This window comes from Hyla sarda, chromosome 4, assembly GCF_029499605.1.
Source record: "Hyla sarda isolate aHylSar1 chromosome 4, aHylSar1.hap1, whole genome shotgun sequence".
Classification (NCBI taxonomy): Eukaryota; Metazoa; Chordata; class Amphibia; order Anura; family Hylidae; genus Hyla; species Hyla sarda.
In genome coordinates, this window is record NC_079192.1 from 224360466 (window position 1) to 224381996 (window position 21531).

At 43.5% G+C, this 21531-nt stretch overlaps 1 protein-coding gene across 3 annotated transcripts in view; it reads left to right on the forward strand.

Moving 5' to 3' along the window:
• CPNE8 (copine 8) overlaps nt 1-21531 on the forward strand; it is a 517377-nt gene that overhangs the window by 419394 nt on the left and 76452 nt on the right. For all 3 annotated transcript variants that reach the window (XM_056573670.1, XM_056573669.1, XM_056573671.1), the window contains exon 13: nt 1955-2016. In XM_056573670.1, coding sequence (XP_056429645.1) covers nt 1955-2016 — 62 coding nt within the window. The remainder of the gene's footprint in view (nt 1-1954; nt 2017-21531) is intronic.

Consider the following 21531-nt stretch of genomic DNA (forward strand, 5'->3'; position numbering starts at 1 on the left):
CAATTTCTCCCGAGTACGGAAATACCCCATATGTGGCCCTAAAGTGTTGCCTTGAAATACGACAGGGCTCTGAAGTGAGAGAGCGCCATGTGCATTTGAGGCCTAAATAAGGAATTTGCAATAGGGGCGGACCCGGTTACCTACAGTAAAACCCTACAGCAGTGTTTTCCAAACAGGATGCCTCTAGCTGTTGCAAGACTCCCAGCCTGCCATGACAGTCTATGGCTGTCCGGCAATACTAGGAGTTGTGGTTTTGCAACAGCTGGAGGCTCCCTTTAGGTAACACTGCCGTATGTGACGTTTTTCATTTTTATTGGGGGGGGGACGTGTAAAGGGGTGTATATGTAGTGTTTTACTTTATATTATTTGTTAGTGTAGTGTAGTGTAGTGTTTTTAGGGTACATTCACACAGGTGGGGATTCACAGTAAGTTTTCCACTGGGAGTTTGAGCTGTGGCTCAAACTTGTAGAAGGAAACCCACTGTAAACCCGCCCGTGTGAAGACAGTCAGTGCATGCTGAAAGTTGTAGTTTTGCAACATCTGGCGGACCACAGTTTAGAGACCACTACGCATGCTGGGAGTTGTAGTTTTGCAGCTTTTAGAAGGCCACAGAGAAGATCACTTACCGCGATCTTCACTGCAGCCTTCTCCGCAGCACTTTCCGGCCGCTGTTCCTCCTGCTGCCGCCGCTTCTCCTGTATGCCGCCTCCGCCGGTCCGGGTAAGTCGGGCCATGTAACCCCCCCCAACCCCCCCCCCGCTCTGCCGCGACTTCGATCAGTGGTCAGAGCGGAGGAAATGAACTCTACCCCCCTCCTGCTATTGGTGGTCAGCCTGACTGCGGACCACCAGTGGCAGCTCAATCAGCTCCAATCATTCTTATTTTCCGGGCTATTGACCAACGATTTGCCTCGATCGCTGACATGGGGGGGTTTCAGGACCCCCCTAGGCATTGTCACGGGATGCCTGCTGAGAGATATCAGCAGTCATCCCGTTCCAATCACTGCCCGGCGAGCGGCGGTGATTGGAAATGCAGAGGGCGTATGGATACGCCCTCTGTCCTTAAGTGATGAGACGCGAGGGCGTATGCATACGCCCTTCTTCCCCAAGGAGTTAAAGGGAACCAGTCATCAGATTTTACCATTTATAATGCGTGGCAACGTGTTATGTATGGTAAAATCTTCTTCATTATCATGCCCATAAGATGTAGTTTTAAGGTTAAGGCATAAATTCCATCTCTTTCTTCCCTAAGGCAGGGTTCACATTACAGAATTTCTGAGCGGAGTTCTGGTGCTGCAGATTCTCATTGCACACTGCAGAGTTTTTCCGGCTGTTCAATGTTCTGGACAATTGTCTATAATTAAATAAATGCTGCTTTCTATATTTTTTATTTAAATAAAGCAGTGACACTCTTTTCCACAGGTTGTGTGTAGTACTGCAGGTCAGTCCTATTCACTTCAATGGAGTCAAGCTAACCAGATGCAACCTGTGAACAGAAGTGATGCTTACTGTAATACTTTGTGGATTTTCCATCCTCAAATCATATCTACAGCATATTTGACCAGGGCAAAAGTACCCTAATGATGATGTTAGATTTCATTAGAGGAACAACGCATTGAAGATTGTAAAGATTCTAAATTGCATTAAACCTTAGTATTATGTATAGTTTTCTTATATACAAAATATGTCTTCTCTAGACATCATACTTTTCCAAGCTTTAAAGAAATGTGTAAAATTTACAGTTCAGGATTTTTACTCTAAACTTCTTTCTGATAGAGAATGAATATGAACATAGCATTGTAAGCAATGATGAAAGTAGACTTGGGGTTGAAATAAAAAGATGACAATTGACATGGCTATAAGAGGTTAAGGGGTCATTTGTACATAGAGACCCAGCCCCAGAAAAAAGTAGTGTTAATACTCACTGTTTCTAATCAATTTTACTTTGCTTTTAGGTTACGTTGCTTTCTTTTCTAGTGGAAACAGAAGTTTCATTCCTTGACTACATTAAAGGAGGGTAAGTATTATGTATAAAAAAAATTCTGAAAAAAATCGATTTCCTATAAAAACTATATTGCAGGGCCATCCTTTTCATAATGTTTCAGAATTACTCATTGAGTAATATTGTAATGTCTGTATTCAGAGTTTTTCTGTGTGGTGTGTATTCACACCTGCTTCTCATGCCTGACCAGTTTTTGCATGTTGTATGCTTTGGTCAGGATAGTGTTTTAAGCCAATAGGTTTCTGGGTGGCGTTATTTAGACCCCAGTTCTGATGGTATTCCTTGCTGCTAATTGCACTATGTTTCACATAGCACCTTTGTCTGTGCACATGTATCCTGAGTTCAGCCATGGCTTCTTTTACTTTATTTGTGTGTCAATATTTTAGCCTTATGTTTGTACTTTGCTTGGGGTTTTAGTGTTATGCTTTGTATATATTTAGTGTACCTTGGTAAGACCCATGTCCTATTTAGAATCTTGACCCGTATTCCTCCATGTTATGGAGTTTGGCTTTTGAACTTTTTCTTGTATCTGTCTAGTATGAATTGTGTTCTAGTAATCGTGACCTGTATGGTGTCTGATCATCAGTTAACACGTTCATCCCCTGCATATCCTGGTCCTGTTTAGCTTTTTTATATTTATTCTGTTATCCAGTTTTGTTCATATTATCATATCTACCATTTATCAAGTCTCTGGTTCTTGAAGGGGGCACTCCCTTCGTCTGGAGAAGAAAAGGTTTGGTCTCAAGGGGCAACATGCCTTCTTTACCATAAGAACTGTGAACAGGAACAGTTGAAAGCTTTAAAACAGGGTTAGATAAATTTCTGGAACAAAATAACATTAATGCTTATGCAGAAATATTAAATCCCATCCCTTCCCCTTCATCCCACCACACCCATTCCCTTCAATTCCTTGGTTGGACTTGATGGACGTATGTCTTTTTTCAACCATACTAAGTATGTAACTATGAACTGATTGTCAGCATGCTATATCTTGCCTTGATATTTCTGTTTGTTGCTATTTAGCTTTAGCATTCCTGCTGTGTATTTGGTCCTTAGTCCTGTTTGTTGGTAATTGTGTTAACCATTTGTGTTCTTGACGTGTACCCCGACTTTGAACAGTTTGTTATTTTGACTCTGTCCATACACATTAGCGCAGTGTATGGACTGGCTCCAAGTTGTGATTCACCGCTTAGGGTGTCTTTGCAAGTAGGAAGAGAAAGCGGCTTCAGGGAAAGTTAGGGCACACTTCTTCTCTTCCCTGCCCTACGTGACGTGAACATGACAAATTTATAGATCTTTAAGATACTGTTTTCTCAATAGAAACCTAAAATAGGATGACCCTAAACAACACTTTTTATTCTCTTAATACTGATCAGCTTCAGTATGGAAAGGAGTTGTCATGTTAAGACAACCCTTTTGAGCAAATGTGGACTAGTCGATATGGCCACATGGACTGCCTCTCCTTCTCCTGTATCAACTGATTGCTAGAATGACTTATTTGGGGGGGGGGGGGGGGATACATTCACATTTACTTTTACAAGTAACAATAAAGTTTGGCATTTCATTGTTAAATGGTTGTGCTCATCCTTATGTATGGTAGGTATCATCTTCTGCTTTAAAGGGGATTAGTGTTTAATCCCATAATAGCTTGTTTGCTTATTATTAGGAGCTCCACTGAGCACCAGTAGATTTTGCCTGATATGGCTTCTTTACTTGCTCATCATCTTGTAATAATTGTGTACAGATTGTCTTGATCCTTGCTCTGTGTAATGATAGCAATTATCAATTTTTGCTGTGAGTTTCATCAGATCTGAATATACAGTATGAATACATTTGTAAATATATAACACTATGGTTTAAAGGTTTCCTAGAATAATGTTTTTGCTACCGATTCAGAGGTAGATATAAAAGCAGATTTTTCTAAGTGTTAGCTGATAATAGCTGATAATGGTGAGAAAAATATAAGAGATTTTAGTGCTTACAGATTTTTCTATAAAAATCTTTCTTTCCATCTGTCATACATCTCTTGGTGATGCTTTTCTGCAGCCTTTTACTGATTAAAAGGTTTGTTACATTCAGCATAAACACTTGCTACTGTCAGCTAAACGTAGAACAGTAAGGTCATAAACATCAGTGTTGTGAACATACACCCACTCCCAATCATTTTATTGTAGGCATTTTCTCAGTGTCTTGCTCGCTGCTTCCCTGTGGTTGTAGTCCTGCAATATGATTGAGCTTGCAATGATATCATTAGTCACAGATTTACTTTGGTGGGCAAAGAAAATCTAATGTTTTAAAAGCTGTACAATAAATGCACATAATTTATATGGGCTAAACAGAACTGGGCCATTGCCCAAAATAGCCTAAATTTGTTTATGATAAAAACCACAGCACATTGCCATATCTATGTCAGATACCACTGGCACCCACCTTACAATGTGGTCTGTTGGATTGTGTTGCAGTGTCCATCATTTTCTGGGAAAAATAGCAATTTATGAAGCATAATTCTTCCTATAAAATCTGCAAGATCTACTGATGAAATCTCAGTTGGTAGTGTGAACAGAGCCTATAACTGTCATACTTCTTTGTCTAAATGCTTCTACATAGTGCCTTGCTTTGTCATAGACAGAGTAAAGGGAACAATTAATATATTAAGACCACAACAAAATGACTGGCTTTTAAAATAACAACATTTATTTATATTGTCTACTTCTTCTTAGACAGAGCCTAAAAGGAGAGATATTGAGGCAGATTCATCAAGACCTGTGCTGAGGAAAAGTTGATCAGCTGCCCATAGCAACCAATCAGATTGCTTCTATTATTTTTCAGAGGCCTTCTCAAAAATGAAAGAAGCAATCTGATTGGTTGCTATGGGTAATTGGTCTCCTTTTCTTCTACACAGGTTTTGATGAATCTCCCCTATTATCCATAAAAAGTTATACCTTATCAGCAGGATAGGGGATACGTTTTAGAGCGCACATGGGGGGGGGGTCGTGAAATGGAATAGGTCCGCCCTCTTGGATCCCATGCAATCTCCTGTGCTACGGCTTTACCCGGGTACAGGACGTGTCGACCCCCATACCAATCGGCGCCCGACAGGATACCTCCATATATCTCTATGAGAGAGAGACATTCGGCTATCTCCGGCTCTCCCATAGATATATATGGAAGGGGCGTGTCGGCTGCCTGTTTGTGCAGGGGTCAACACCAGGGCCAGACTGGCCATCGGGGGCACACCGGGCATTTGCCCAGTGGGCCAGGCCGTCCAGTGGGTCGTCTACCTTGATGCAATTTAAAAGCGTTCTTTTCTTGAGTTTGCGGCTCCGGCCACTCTGCCTCTTCTCTGACCGGGCACAGGGATACATCTGCTTTAACAGCAGGTGCAGGGGCTGGGAGAAGTGCCCTGCACAGGCATGCACGTCTGCCTCTAGGCTCTGAGATGGCCTTGCCTGCAACTCCTGGCGGTCGTACCTTGCTGGGGACGGGGGGAAGCAGAGGCAGGTGTCGCAGTGCAGTAGATGGGAGTCGGCAAACCCTTTCTGGAGCGCTGCCTCCAACCCAAACATCCCTTGCACCTGATGAGCAATCTCCAGGCTGCAGGTAAGGAGGGTGAGTAGACCGAGGGGGAGGGGGGCGGTTATATGTATGATGTGTGTATGTACTGTATGTATAAATAATGTGTATGTATGATAGATGTATGTATTAGGTGTATGTATGTTTTAATAACGTGTATGTATGATAGATGTATGTATTAGGTGTATGTGTATGTATTTTGTAATCATGTATGTATGAATTATGCATATGTATATATGATGTATGTATGCATTATGTATTTATGTATGAATGATGTGTATGTATAAATGATGTGTATGTTTGTATGTATTATGTATAAATGATGTGTGTATGAAAAATGTATGATGTGTGTGTGTGTCTGTATTATGTATGAATGATGTATGTATAAAAAATGTATGATGTGTATATGTATGTATTATGAATTTATGATGTGTATATGCATGATAGATGTGTGTGTATACATGATAGATGTGTGTACGATAGATGTGTGTATGTATGATAGATGAGTGTATGTATAATGGATGAGTGTATGTATAATAGATAAGTGTATATATGATGGATGTGGTGTATGTGTAAAAGATGTGTATATGTATGATTGATGTGTGTATGATAGATGTACAGTGGGGCAAAAAAGTATTTAATGAGCCACCAATTGTGCAAGTTCTCCCACTTAAAAAGATGAGAGAGGCCTGTAATTTTCATCATAGGTACACCTCAACTATGAGAGACTTAATGAGAAAAAAAAAATACATAAAATCACATTGTCTGATTTTTAAAGAATTTATTTGCAAACTATGGTGGAAAATAAGTATTTGGTCAATAACAAAAGTTCTCACAGTTGGTGCCTGACTGAATGCTTTTTTGCCACACTGTATGTATGTATGTATGTATGATATATGCGTGTACGATAGGTGTGTGTATGTATGATAGATGTGTATATTAAACACACATCTATCATTCTTACATACATCTATCATACATATACACTCTGGCAGACATTTGGGTTCGGGGGGGGGGTTGGAACTGAGGAGCTGAGAAGCTCTAGAGGATGGAGAAATACAGGAGTCTGGAAGAGAAAGGAAAATAGGTCTCTGAAGGAGGAGGACAGAGGGGTCTGGAGGAGGATGATGGAGGAAGACAGAAGGATCTGGAGGGGGAGGATGGAGGAGAACAGAGAGGTCTGGAGGAGGTGGACAGAGGTGTCCGGAGGAGAAGGAATGAGGAGGACAGAAGGGTCTGGAGGGGGAAGATGCAGGAGAACAGATAGGTCTGAAGGAGGAGGACAGAGGGATCTGGAGGAGAAGGTAAAAGAGAGGTCTGGAGGAGGAGGATGGAGGCAGACAGAAGGGTCTGGAGGGGGAGGATGGAGGAGAACAGAGAGGTCTGGAGGAGGAGGGCGGAGGACAGAGGGGTCTGGAGGAGAAGGTAAAAAATAATGAAGGAGGAGGACAGAGGGGTCTGTAGGAGGATGAAGGAAGACAGAGGGATCTGAAGGAGGAGGATGGATGAGGACAGAGGGGTCTGGAGGAGAATAATGGAGGAGGACAGATGGGGTCTGGAGGATGGAGGAGGACAGAGGAGTCTGGAGGAGGAAAATGGAGGAGAACAGACGGGTCTGGAGGAAAATAATGGAGGAAGAGGATGGAAGAGGACAGAGAGGTCTGGAGGTGTACAGAGGGGTCTGGAGGAGGACAGTGCAGGGGTACGATTCAGTTGAATTGAGAAGAAACCATGTGTGGCAGTGTTAATATTAAGGGTACAGTGTTAGGCAGTATAAATATTACTTGTACAGTGTGTGTCAGGGTTATATTCAGGGTGCACAGTGTCTGGCAGTGTTGTAATAATTATTTTCATCATACAGAGCATGAGGATCTTCTGACAAAGTGAGGAGCCAACGATGTGCGGGCGACATACACTGCAGAGGAGATCTAGCTGGAAGAAGTCCTGGTGCCTGGACCAACAGAGAAGACGTCACTCAGGTCACTGATATCATTGGATACTCTCCTGACTGTCCCATCACTTGAAAGTTCTGCAATAATGATGGATAAAATTGTCTCCCAATCTGAGGCTTTTCAGGCATGATGGAAATTGTAGCTTTGCAACAGCTGTAGAGCCACTTGAAATGTGGTGATCGTCAGGGTCTTAGTAGTCAGACCATCACTAAAAAAATGGGCTGCTAATTCTAAAATGACCAGGCCTATTTTTGGTCCCAGTCTGGCCCCGGTTGACACACTGTGTTCCTGGGGAGAGCCAAGACCCCGTACAGGAGATCACGGGGGGTCCCAACAGTTGGACCCCCTGCAATCTAAAACTTATCCCCTATCCGCAGAATAGGGGATACGTTTTTATGCATGATATTTCTTTTTTATCAATTAAATGGGCTCAACTTGGAAACATAGAAAAACATATACTTACCTTCCTTGCTCCTGATGCTGCCACTGATCTCCTGGAGCCGATCCTGTTGCTCTGCCCTGGCTGTGTTTGGGGCTAGCTTGTGCACTGCCTGCTCAGCTGCTAAGGAGGGACACTGAAGTATGTAAAATCCACAGAGCTGCAGCATATACACAGCTACATCTGCAATCATACATTTTAATTGCAGATTTATTCAGGACTAGCTGAGTACCAGACGCTGCCCGATTTTTCCTACCTAATCCTTGGGGCGGAGGAAAAGCAACAAAGAAGAAAACATTTGTCCTCATATCCTGTCCTCAAATCCTGACCTCATATCCCGACCCCGAATCCTCTTCTCATATCCCGACCTTATACCCCATCCCCATATCCTTTCCCCATATCCTGTTCTCATATCCCGACCTCATTCACGTCCTCATATCTCGTCCTCATATCCCTTCCCTGTATCCCATCACCTCAGGTGGGGCTGAGTTGTGATGAAGATATTGTAAGCTGAAAATGAAAGGAGTGTGCCTTTAAGAGTGGGTGTGCATTTTCAAGATGGGGCATGGAAAGGGTGGAGTGGCTTGCCAGCAGGACTGACATGTTCACCAGGAGATGCAGAGCGGAGCTTGTGGAGTAAGGTACCAGAAGTCCTATTTGCATGAGGTAGGTTAGGGTTAATTTAACTATTATTTATTTTTATTCGACAAAGAAGTAACATGTGACCAAGTATTTTTGAAATATTTCCAGCCATACGGAAGTGATGCTAGAACTTACAGTTCCCATAGATTTGCATTGGACTTTAAACAAAAACTCAGACCGATGCAAATGAGGGCAGGTTAGGGTTAAATTAACTATCCTATATTTTTAGTGGACATATAAGTAACGTGACCGAATATTATCGAAATATCTCCAGCTGTTTGGAGTAAATGGGAGTGGGTAAGGGTTAAATTACCTATCCTATGTTTGTTGTTAACATATAAGTACGTGTACCAAGTTTCATGTTAATGTCTTCAGCCGTTTGGAAGTGATGCTGGAACATACACACATACATACGTACATACATACACACACATGTTGAATTTTATATATGTGGTGAGGGTGTGATGAGGGCAGATGGAATAACCCTAAGGGCAGATGGCATTAACCCCTTGTGTTTGTGACGCCAGGGCGTGGTTTAACCGCTTCATCACCCGAAGGTAGGCTGCTGGATCCTGGGCTAGGCACAGGGGGCAAATAATGACTCTGATGCCAAGTTACGGAACTACGGCAGCTTTACCGTGTCAGACAGGTATAACAGTCTTATACTACCAACAAAGTATGGCCACTGGATTTACCACAATTGGTTCACATAACCAATATCCACAAATAAAAAGAACCAATTATGTAAAATCATATACCTTTATTAAACATATATAAAAAAAAAAGACATACACTATAAAAAAATTGAAAGAACATTAAAATATGGGCACATTCAGTGCCAAAAACAGGTGACTGGAGATGGTACAGGAGGTACAACACTACATGGAATGCGGAGACAGAAAAAGGAATATGATACAATTGACTCTCAATAAAATGAAAAGGTATACATACGAGAGAAGAATAGGACTTTAAAGAGAAGTGATCATAACATGAAAAGACATCCTGTATAAATCGAGCTGCAATGCAAAAGAGACATCAGTCACCAAAAAACTATCCGCCATGCATGCTACCACCTACCAAGTCCAACTCCAATGTACGTTTCACGTTCTGCTTAGTCAGGGGGCGTGAACGTACATTAGGGTTTGACTTGGTAGGTGGTAGCATGCATGGCGGATAGTTTTTTGGTGACTGATGTCTCTTTTGCATTGCAGCTAGATTTATGCAGGATGTCTTTTCATGTTATGATCATTTCTCCCTGATTCTCTTTAAAGATCTATTCTTCTCTCGTATGTATACCTTTTCATTTTATTGAGAGTCAATTGTATCATATTACTGTTTCTGTCTCTGCATTCCATGTAGTGTTGCACCTCCTGTACCATCTCCAGTCACCTGTTTTTTTCAATGAATGTGCCCATATTTTAATGTTCTTTCTATTTTTTATAGTGTATGTCTTTTTTGATATATGTTTAATAAAGGTATATGCTTTTACATAATTGGTTCTTTTTGTTTTTGGATATAGGTGTAACAGTCTATAGTTAGGCCAGGCCCAAAGAGGTGACCAGTGACTTCAGAGAGCACAGGGCTTGCCAGTGGCGTTGCTAGGGCTGGTGTCACCCGGTGCGGTAGAAAATGGTGTCACCCCATACCTTCGCCCCCCTCAGTAAGTTTTTAGCCTGTTGTGACAGACACCACTGGTGTAGCGCATTGTGAGAAATTCCAGTATTGTAATCAGATATACCAGTTGCCACAGAAAGTGTGCCAGAAAGATAAACAGATTTTTTAATTACTTCTATTTAAAATCTTAATCCTTACAGTACTTATAAGCTGTTGTATTCTCCACAGGAAGTTGTGTAGTTCTTTCCAGTCTGTCCACAGTGCTCTGTCTGTCCATGTTAGGAACTGTCCAGAGCAGGATAGGTTTGCAATGGGGATTTGCTCCTACTATGGACAGTTCTTGACATGGACAGAGGTGTCAGCACAGAGCACTGTGGTCAGACAGAAAATAAATTTAAAAAAGAAAAGAACTTCTTGTGAATCACTTATACAGCAGTAAATAAGTACTGGAAGGATTAACATTTTTAAGTAGAAGTAATTTATAAATCTGTTTAACTTTGTAGCACCAGTTGATAAAAAAAAAAAATGTTTTCCAGTAGAGTACCCCTTTATGCAGTGGTAAGGTTATGCTGGGAGTTGTAGTTTCACTCATCATAACTGTAGAACTGACAAGTGACTACAGCTCTGATAGGATATAGTGAGGTGAATACACAATGATATCAGTGACTACAGGTGACGTCTTCTCTATAGTCTTTCCTTATCTAATTCAGATGGTACGTACCGCCTGGTCCAGCTAATACTTCTATCTGTAGAATGTGACGCCCAGATGACTCCTCACTATGTCAGCGCATTCTCATCCTCTATATGAAAACAAGTATTATTATAAACCTGCCAGACACTGTATCCTCTAAATATTATACTACTATACACTACACTCTTTGATTATAAACCTTTCATACACCGTACCCACTGAATATAATATTACCACACATCTGTACATTCTGAATATAATACCAACATATACTGTACCCTCTGAATATAAATCTGCCACATACTGTACCCTCTGAATATATATCTGACACATACTGTACCCTCTGAATATATATCTGCCACATACTGTACCCTCTGAATATAAATCTGGTGGTGTTGCTAGTGGATGATGTGGGTGCTAGTACTGGGGGGTGTTGCTGGAGGATGATGAGGGTGCTACTGGCCATCCCCCCTGGCAGCATCACCCCCATCATCCATCGGCAGGATCTGCTGATAGAGGTGCTGCTGGTGGATGATGAGGGTGCTACTGCCAGGGGGGAGCATTAGGTAGGCAGCAGTTCCCCCACATAAGGTAGGTAGCAATTCCCCCACATTAGGTAGGTAGCAGTTTCCCCACATTAGGTAGCATAGATTCCCCACATTTGGTACCAGTTACCCCACATTAGGTACTAATTTCCCCACATTAGGTAGCACAGATCCCCCACATTAGGTAGCACAGATTCCACACATGAGGTAGCACAGATTCCACACATGAGGTAGCACAGATTCCACACATGAGGTAGCACAGATTCCCCACATTAGGTAGCACAGATTCCCCACATTAGGTAGCAGTTTTCCCACATTATGTAGCAGCTTTCGCACATTAGGTAGCATAGATTCCCCACATTTGGTAGTAGTTTCCCCCCATTAGGCCGCAGGTTCCCTTGCATGTTCCCCACAATAGGTCAAAATCTCCCCACATAAGATCACTGGTTCAAACAACCCCCCCCCCCTCCCTCCCCCCACACAAAAAAAAACACACACACACAACACAGAGACACACACGGATAGATAGAGAGAGAGACACACACACAGACAGAGAGACACACACACACAGACTGAGTCACACACAGTCACACACACACAGTCATAGGCAGTCACACACACACACAGAGTCACACACAGTCACACAGACAGAGTCACACACAGAGAGTCACACACAGACAGAGATAGCGACAGACAGACACACACACACACAGAGACACACACTCACAGACAGACACACACAGACAGAGTCACACACACAGTCACACACAGAGAGTCACACACAGACAGAGATAGCGACAGACACACACAGACAGTCACACACACAGTCACACACACAGAGTCACACACAGACAGAGATAGAGACACAGACACACACACACACAGAGACACACACTCACAGACAGACACACCCAGACAGTCACACACACAGTCACACACACAGTCACACACACAGTCACACACAGTCACACACAGTCACACACACAGTCACACACACAGTCACACAGTCACACACACAGACAGAGAGTCACACACACACAGAGTCACACACACACACAGAGTCACACACAGTCACACACACAGACAGAGTCACACACACCCAGACACACACACACACACAGAGTCACACACAGTCACACACACAGAGTCACACACAGTCACACACACAGACAGAGTCACACACACAGTCACACACACACAGTCACACACACACAGAGTCACACACACAGACAGAGTGTCACACACACACAGTCACACACACACACACAGTCACACACACAGAGTTACACACAGTCACACACACAGAGTCACACACAGACAGAGATAGCGACAGACAGACACACACACACACAGACACACACTCACAGACACACTCACAGACACACAAACAGTCACACACACAGAGTCACACACAGACAGAGAGTCACAGAGAGTCACACACAGTCACACACATTCACACACACAGAGAGTCACACACACACAGTCACACACACAGTCACACACGCAGAGTCACACAGTCACATACACAGACAGAGAGTCACACACACACACACAGTCACACACACACAGAGTCACACACACACACACACAGAGTCACACACAGTCACACACACAGACAGTCACACACACACACACAGTCACACACACACACACAGAGTCACACGCAGTCACACACACAGACAGTCACACACACACAGTCACACACACACAGAGTCACACACAGTCACACACACACACAGTCACACACACACACAGAGTCACACACACACACAGAGTCACACACACAGAGTTACACACAGTCACACACACACACACAGAGTCACACAAAGTCACACACAGACAGAGACACACAAACAAAAATAGGGGGAGACAGACACACACTCACTCACCCATCCAGTGCAGCGCTCCTTCTCTCCAGGCGCTCTGCGCGTGACGTCATGTCCTCCTGCGCGGCCCTGCGGAGGGACGTCGGGCCGGCGCAACAGAAGACGTGGGGCGCAGGCCGGTTCACTGTGCAGGTGACGGGGGGGGGGGGGATGGTGCTACTAGTATGGAGACAGCGCAAGTGAGACAGCGCAAGTGAGGACGGGGGGTGCTATTACAGAGACAGCGCAAGTGATGACGGGGGGGGGGGGGTGCTAGTACAAAGACACTAGAGAACCGGGGGCATACCTGGTGTCACCCCATCAGGATGGTGTCACCCGGTGCGGGCCACGCCCCCCACACCCCAGTCGCAACACCACTGGGGCTTGCTGGGACTTATAGTGGTCTTGGACAATTTGATCCAGGGCCACGCTGATTTGAGACAGACTTGACTTGGACTGAATATGACAGACTTTACCCCTTTTGTAGCTTACCAGGCTTTGACTTGGACCTGGGGTAGTGGACTTGTGGATCTGTGGCTGCATGGTAGACTTTAGGCCTCTTTAGGACACCAGACACTCTCTCCAGACTTTACCTCACTGCAACTCAGCACTAAAGAGAGTGAGGAAGCTCCACCTAGGGCTTATATGGGGAGACTCAGGAGGGGTCGCATAGGTCACCCTGTAGTTCACATGGTCACTGGTACCTTCCCTGGTAACAATCACAGGTACTTGTAGAAAAGATAAAGGTATAACACATTATATCTACAAAACATTATATAACATAGGCACTGGCAGTGATATATACAAGACATAGGTGAGAGAGGGTCCAGGGGTCACAGAATGCAGTCCGCATGGAGGTGCAGCTCCTGTACTGGGCTACCATATATATATATATATATATATATATATATATATATATATTAGCTTAGTACCCGGCGCTACCCGGTTTTTTCTTCCTTATTGTAAGACTCACGGCAGTAGGCTGTAGCACTCAGGGTAGTAGTGGATCCGCTGGACCCGTGTGGTAGATGACGTGGGCCGTGCCAGGGAGCGGAGTCTAAGGTGCCGCTGGTTTTCACCAGAGCCTGCCGCAAAGCGGGATGGATTTGCTGCAGGCGGCACCCAGGTCGCTACCCCTGGCACAACTCGACTACAGCAGCGACTGAGGAGCTTCGAGGCACAGGAGGGATACGGAAACTCGTGGTCTGGATAGCAGAAGGTCAGGGCAGACAGCACAGGTGCGAAGTCAGGAAGGTAGCAGGAGGTCAATAGGCAGATGGCACGAGATTAAGGACAGGCCACGGAACTGAGGGGTCAGGAACTTGCAAGGCAAGACACTGAATAGCTTTCACTGGGGACAATGGCAAACAAAGATCCGGCAGTGGTTAGTAGGAGGTGCAGGTACATATAGAAAAGATGCTGGTGAATGTCATAATAACGGGTGCACTGGCCCTTTAAATCAGAGAGCTCCGGCTCATGCGCGCCCTAGGAGGTGGGACAGCAGAGAGCGGAGGTGAGTGACGGGCTGGGATTCGCATGCAGGGACGTCCCGTGATGCGAATCCCAGCCCCGCCGGCTGAGGAGGGCAGAGAAGGAAAGAGCTCATGTCCAGCATGTCTGGCCGGAGCACTGGATGTAACACTTATCCTTGTGTTGGAGGAAAAGCAACAAAGGAGAAAGCTTTTGTATTAATATCCCGTCCTTAAATCCTGACCCCATATCCCCTCCTCACTTCCTGACCCCAAATCCCATCCTCATATTCCGACCTCATATCCTGTCCTAATATTTTGTCCTCATATCTCAACATCATATCCCGTCCCTATATCCTGTACCCATATCCCGTTCCCACATTCCGACCTCATATCCCGTCCTCATATCCCATCCCCATATCTAATCCTGATTTCCAATCCTCATATCCCGTCCTCAGGTTGGGCTGTGTTGTTGAAAAGATATTGTTAGCTGAAAATAAAAGGGGTGTGGCTTAACCGCTTGGGGACGGAGCCCATTATGACCCTAAGGACGGGAGCATTTTTTGCAAATCTGACAACTAATAAGCATTAATAACTCAGGGATGCTTTTACTTATAAATTTGATTCCGAGATAGTTTTTTCGTGACATAGTCTACTTTATGGTAGTGGTAAATTTTCGTCGATACTTGCATCATTTCTTGGTGAAAAATTAAAAAATTTTATGAAAAATTTTGAAATTTAGCATTTTTCTAACTTTGAAGGTCTCTGCTTGTAAGGAAAATAGACATTCCAAATAAATTATATATTGATTCACATATACAATATGTCTACTTTATATTTGCATCATAAAGTTGACATGTTTTTACTTTTGGAAGACATCGGAGGGCTTCAAAGTTCAGCAGCAATTTTCCACAAAATTTTCAAAATCGGAATTTTTCAGGGACCAGTTCAGTTTTGAAGTGGATTTGAAGGGCCTTCATATTAGAAATACCCCATAAATGACCCAATTATAAAAACTGCACCCCTCAAAGTATCCAAAATGACATTCAGTAAGTATGTTAACCCTTTAGGTGTTTCACAGGAATAGCAGCAAAATGAAGGAGAAAATTCAAAATCTTCATTTTTTACATGTTCTTGTAGACTCAGTTTTTTAATTTTTACAAGTGGTAATAGGAGAAAAAGCCCCCCAAAATTTGTAACTCAATTTCTCTCGAGTAAGGAAATACCTCATATGTGTATGTCAAGTGTTCAACGGGCGCAGTAGAGGGCTCAGAAGGGAAGGGGTGACAATGGGATTTTGGAAAGTGATTCTTGCTGAAATGGTTTTTGGGGGGCATGTCACATTTAGAAAGACCCTATGGTGCCAGAACAGCAGAAAACCCCACATGGCATAACATTTTGTAAACTACACCCCTCAAGGCACGTAACAAGGGGTCCAGTGAGCCTTAACACCCCACAGGTGTTTGACGACTTTTCGTTAAAATCGGATGTGTAAATGAAAAACAATTTTTTTTTCACTAAAGTGCATTTTTTTCTCCAAATTTACCATTTTTACAAAGGGTAATGGGAGAAAATGCCCCCCAAAATTTGTAACCCCATCTCTTCTGAGTATGGAAATACCCCATGTTAGGACGTAAAATGCTCTGCGGTTGAACTACAATGCTCAGAAGAGAAGGAGCGCCATTGAGCTTTTGGAAAGAGAATTCATTTGGGGCCATGTGCATTTACAAAGCCCCCCATGGTGCCAGAACAGTGGACCCCCCCCCCCCCCCCACACACACGTAACCCCATTTTGGAAACTACACCCCTCACAGAATTTAATAAGGGGTGCAGTGAGTATTTACACCCTACTGGCGTTTGACAGATCTTTGGAACAGTGGGCTTTGCAAATAAAAAATTACATACATACAGTACATACACACACACATTGGGGAGATTTATCAAAGGATTTAGACTGTTTTTTCCTGTCCAAATTTGTCGCACAGAAAGTCACTGTCTAAATATGTGCGACTTTTTTGCGACTTTTGCCTTAGAGGATTTTTAGAACATAGTAACATAGTTCATAAGGTTGAAAAAAGACCAGAGTACATCAAGTTCAACCTATAACTCTAATGAGTCCCTACTGAGTTGATCCAGAGGAAGGCAAAAAACCCTCATACTAGAGGTAAAAATTCCTTCCCGACTCCAATATGGCAGTCAGAATAAATCCCTGGATCAACGTTCTGTCCCTATAAATCTAGTATACATAATCAGCAATGTTATTATTCTCCAAAAATGCATCCAGACCCTTTTTGAACTCTTTTACAGAGTTCACCATGACCACCTCCTCAGGCAGAGAATTCCATAGTCTCACTGCTCTTATAGTAAAGAACCCCCCCGTCTGTACTGGTGTAGAAACCTTATTTCCTCTAGACATAGAGGATGCCCCGTTGTTATAGATACAGTCCTGGGTATAAATAGATCATGGGAGAGATCTCTGTACTGCCCCCTGATATATTTATACATAGTTATTTGGTCTCCCCTAAGCCTTCTTTTTTCTAAACTAAATAACATTAATACTGTTAATCTTTCTGGGTATTGTAGTCCTCCCTTTTCCCATATTACCCTGTTTGCCCATCTTTGAACCCTCTCCAGCTACACTATATGTTTCTTGTACACTGGTACCCAGTACCGTACACAGTATTCTATGTGTGATCTGACTAGTGAGTTGTACAGTGGTAGAATTATTTCCTTTTCATGGGCATATATGCCCCTATTGATGCACCCCATGATTTTCTTTTTCTTGGCAGCAGCTGCCCGACACTGGTCACTACAGCTAAATTTACTGTTAACTAAGACTCCCAAGTCCTTTTCCATGTCAGTCGTCCCTAGTATTCTCCCATTTAATACATAATCCCAGCCTGGATTTTTCCTCCGCGTGTGCATTACCTTACATTTATCAGTCTTGAACCTCATCTGCCACTTCCCAGCCCAAACCTCCAATCTATCCAGATCCATTTGTAACAGTTCACTGTCCTCTATTGTGTTTACCACTTTACAGAGTTTAGTATCATCTGCAAAGATTGCTACTTTACTATTCAACCCCTCTACAAGGTCATGAATGAATATATTAAATAGGACAGGACCCAAGACTGACCCCTGTGGTACCCCACTAGTAACAGTCACCCAATCAGAATAAGTACCATTAATAACCACCCTCTGTTTCCTATCACTTAGCCAGTTACTTACCCACTTACACACATTCTCCCCCAGCTCAATCCTTCTGATTTTATACACCAATCTTTTATGTGGCACCATATCAAATGCTTTGGTAAAATCCAGATATACGACATCCAGCAATTTCCCCAAGTCCAGTCTGGAGCTCACCTCCTCATAAAAGCTGATCAGGTTAGTTTTACAGGACCGATCCCTCATAAACCCATGCTGATTTGGAGTCGTACATTTATTTTTATCAAGATACTCCAAAATAGCATCCCTTAGAAAACCCTCAAACAATTTACATACAACAGAGGTTAAACTAACAGGTCAATAATTCCCGGGGTCACTTTTTGAACCCTTTTTAAATATTGGCACCACATTTGCCGTGTGCGAGTCCTGGGGAACAGTCCCTGTCCCTATAGAGTCCCTGAATATTAAAAATAGGGGTCTGTCTATTACATTACTTAATTCCTTTAGAACACAGGGTTGAAAGCCTTCTGGACCTGGTGATTTGTCGATTTAGATTTTTTGTAGGCGGCACTGTATTTCTTCCTGGGTTAGACAGGTGAGCTGTGCTGGGGAGTTTACCTTATCTTGCTGTATTTCACCTGGCATTTTAGTTTCCTAGTTGAATACAGTGGAGAAGAATTTGTTTAATATATTTACTTTTTCCTGATCCCCGTTTATAATTTTTTCCTCATCATTTTTTAAAAGGGCTTACACTTTAATTTTTTTACCTTTTTGCTATTTATATAGTTAAAGAACATTTTGGGATTAGTTTTACTCTCTTTGGCAATGAGTCTTTCTGTCTCTATTTTTGCGAATTTTATCAGTTTTGTTACATATTTTACATTTTTCTCTATAGCTTTTTAATGCTTCTTCACTGCCGTCCTGTTTTAGTAGTTTAAATGCTTTATTTTTGTCATTTATTGCCCCCTTAACGTTCTTATTCATCCATATTGGTTTTCTTTTATTTCTGACCCTTTTATTCCCATAAGGTACATACATCTTACAGTGATAATTTAAGATATTTTTAAAAGTCTCCCATTTAGTGTCAGTATTCTTCTTTTTGAGGACATTATGCCATTTTATATTGTTAATCGAACTTTCCTTCCTAAAGTTCATTGTTTGTGGCCCCTCGAGAGATTCCCTTATTGATGAACAAGTTATAATGTATTATATTATGATCACTATTTCCTAGGTGTCCTTCTACCTGCACATTAGTTACTCTGTCAGTTCTGTTGGTTAATATTAAGTCTAGTACGGCGCCCCCTCTGGTCGGGACCTGCACCATTTGGGACAGATAATTGTCTTTAGCTATAGTCAGAAAGCTGTTTCCTTTATGAGATTCCCAGGTCTCAGTCTACCAGTTTATATCAGGATAGTTAAAGTCCCACATTATTATCACCTCATTTTGATTTTCTGCCTTGTTTATTTGCCTCTGTAGTTGATCTTCTGCCTCTTCCATTATGTTTGGTGGCTTATAGCAAACCCCTCTCCATATATTTCTACATATAGTGACTCCACATTATCATTTCCCTCCCGTATAACCTCCTTCGGACTGGATTTTACATAAAGACAAACTCCTCCCCCTTTCCGTTTTGTCTGATCCTTCCTGAATAGACTACAACCCTGTATGTTGACAGCCCAGTCACAGCTATCGTCCAACCAAGTCTCTGTTATACCCACTATGTCATAATTCTCCTCAGACATCAACCATTCCAGTTCCTCTGTTTTATTGGTCAGACTTCTGGCATTAGTCAACATGCAATTCAATGGTGTATGTGTTTTGTTCCTATGATGCCTATCCCTATTAACCATTCTAACCCCTCCCTCCGCTACACCCCCAGGTACATTAATAAGTCCCCCCTCTCTATGTACACTATCCTCCCCCTCTATGTTGTAGGTTCCCTCCCCCCCCCAGTCCCTCATTTAAACACTCCTTCACCCTTCAAGCCATCTTCTCCCCAAGCACAGCTGCACCCTACCCATTGAGGTGCAGCCTGTCCCTACGGTAGAGCCGGTATCCGACAGCGAAGTTGGCCCAGTTCTCCATGAACCCAAACCCCTCCTTGCTACACCAGCTTCTGAGCCACTTGTTTACTTCCCTAATCTCCCGCTGCCTCTCTGGTGTGGCTCGTGGTACAGGTAATATTTCAGTAATTATTACCTTGGAGATCCTTGCCTTAAGCTTGCTCCCTAAGTCTCTGAAATCATTTTTAAGGACACTCCACCTATCTCTTACTTTTTCATTGGTGCCAATATGTACCATGACGGCTGGGTCCACTCCAGCCTAACCCAGCAACCTGTCAACCCAATCCGCGATGTGCCGAACTCAAGCGCCAGGAAGACAACACACTGTTCGGCGATCCCGGTCTTTGTGACAGATCGCCCTGTCTGTCCCCCTAATAATTGAGTCCCCCACTACCAGTACCTGTCTGGCCTGCCCTGCACTCCTCCCTACCTCCTTACTGGAGCAGACACCCCCCTGACGGTCAGAGGCAGAGTCCTGCTGCAGTACTGCTAGCTCTGAAATGGCATCCCCCTCATCTGCCAACTGGGCAAACTTGTTGGGGTGTGCCAGTTCAGGACTAGCATCCCTGACACTTTTCCCTCTACCCTGTTTTCTAACTGCAACCCAGCTAATTGCCTGACTGCACCTCCGTCCCACTATCCTCCTCCACCTCTACCCCAGAGAGTACCTGCTCAGTGAGCAGGAGACTCCTCTCCAGATTGTCAAAGCATCTCAGTGTTGCCAATTGCTCCTCTAGATCCAGAATCTGGGCTTCCAAATGAACAACTCGCACACATCTTGCACAACAATATGCACCCTCAAACTGCTGTTCAAGGATTGCATACATTGTGCAAGATGTACACTGCATTTTCAAACATGGAGGCCATACTAGATTTGGGAATTGCAAAAATTAGCAGTAAAAAAAAAAACAACAAATATTTCTATTTAACCTCTTAAGGACTCGGGGCTTACCTGTACGCCCTGAGCCCGGTCCCGTTGTTAAAAAGGGGGTCACACCGTGACCCCGCATCACACCGGGTCGGTCCCAGCTGATATTCATAGCCGGGACCCTGGGCTAACAGTGCGTGGCACCGATCGTTGTGCCGCTCGCTATTAACCCTTCAGACACGCTATCAAAGTTGACCGCCGCATCTGAAAGTGAAAGTAAACGCTTCCCGGCAGCTCAGTCGGGCTGATCGGGACATCGCTATAAAATCGCAATGTTCCGATCAGCTAGGACGCAAGCGGAGGTCTCCTTACCTGTCTCCGCGGCGTTCGATCAGGGTTTGATTGCTCCAAGCCTGAGCTACATGCTTGAGCAATCGAGCCCCTATCTCGCTGATCCTTGCAAAGCTAAGGCTTTGCAAGGATCAGCATAAGAGATCAGTGTGTGCAGTGTTATAGGTCCCTATGGGAGCTATAACATTGCAAAAAAAAAAAGTGGAAAAAAAGTTAACAAAGGTCATTTAACCCCTTCCCTAATAAAAGTTTGAATCACCCCCCTTTTCCCATAAAAAAAAACTGTGTA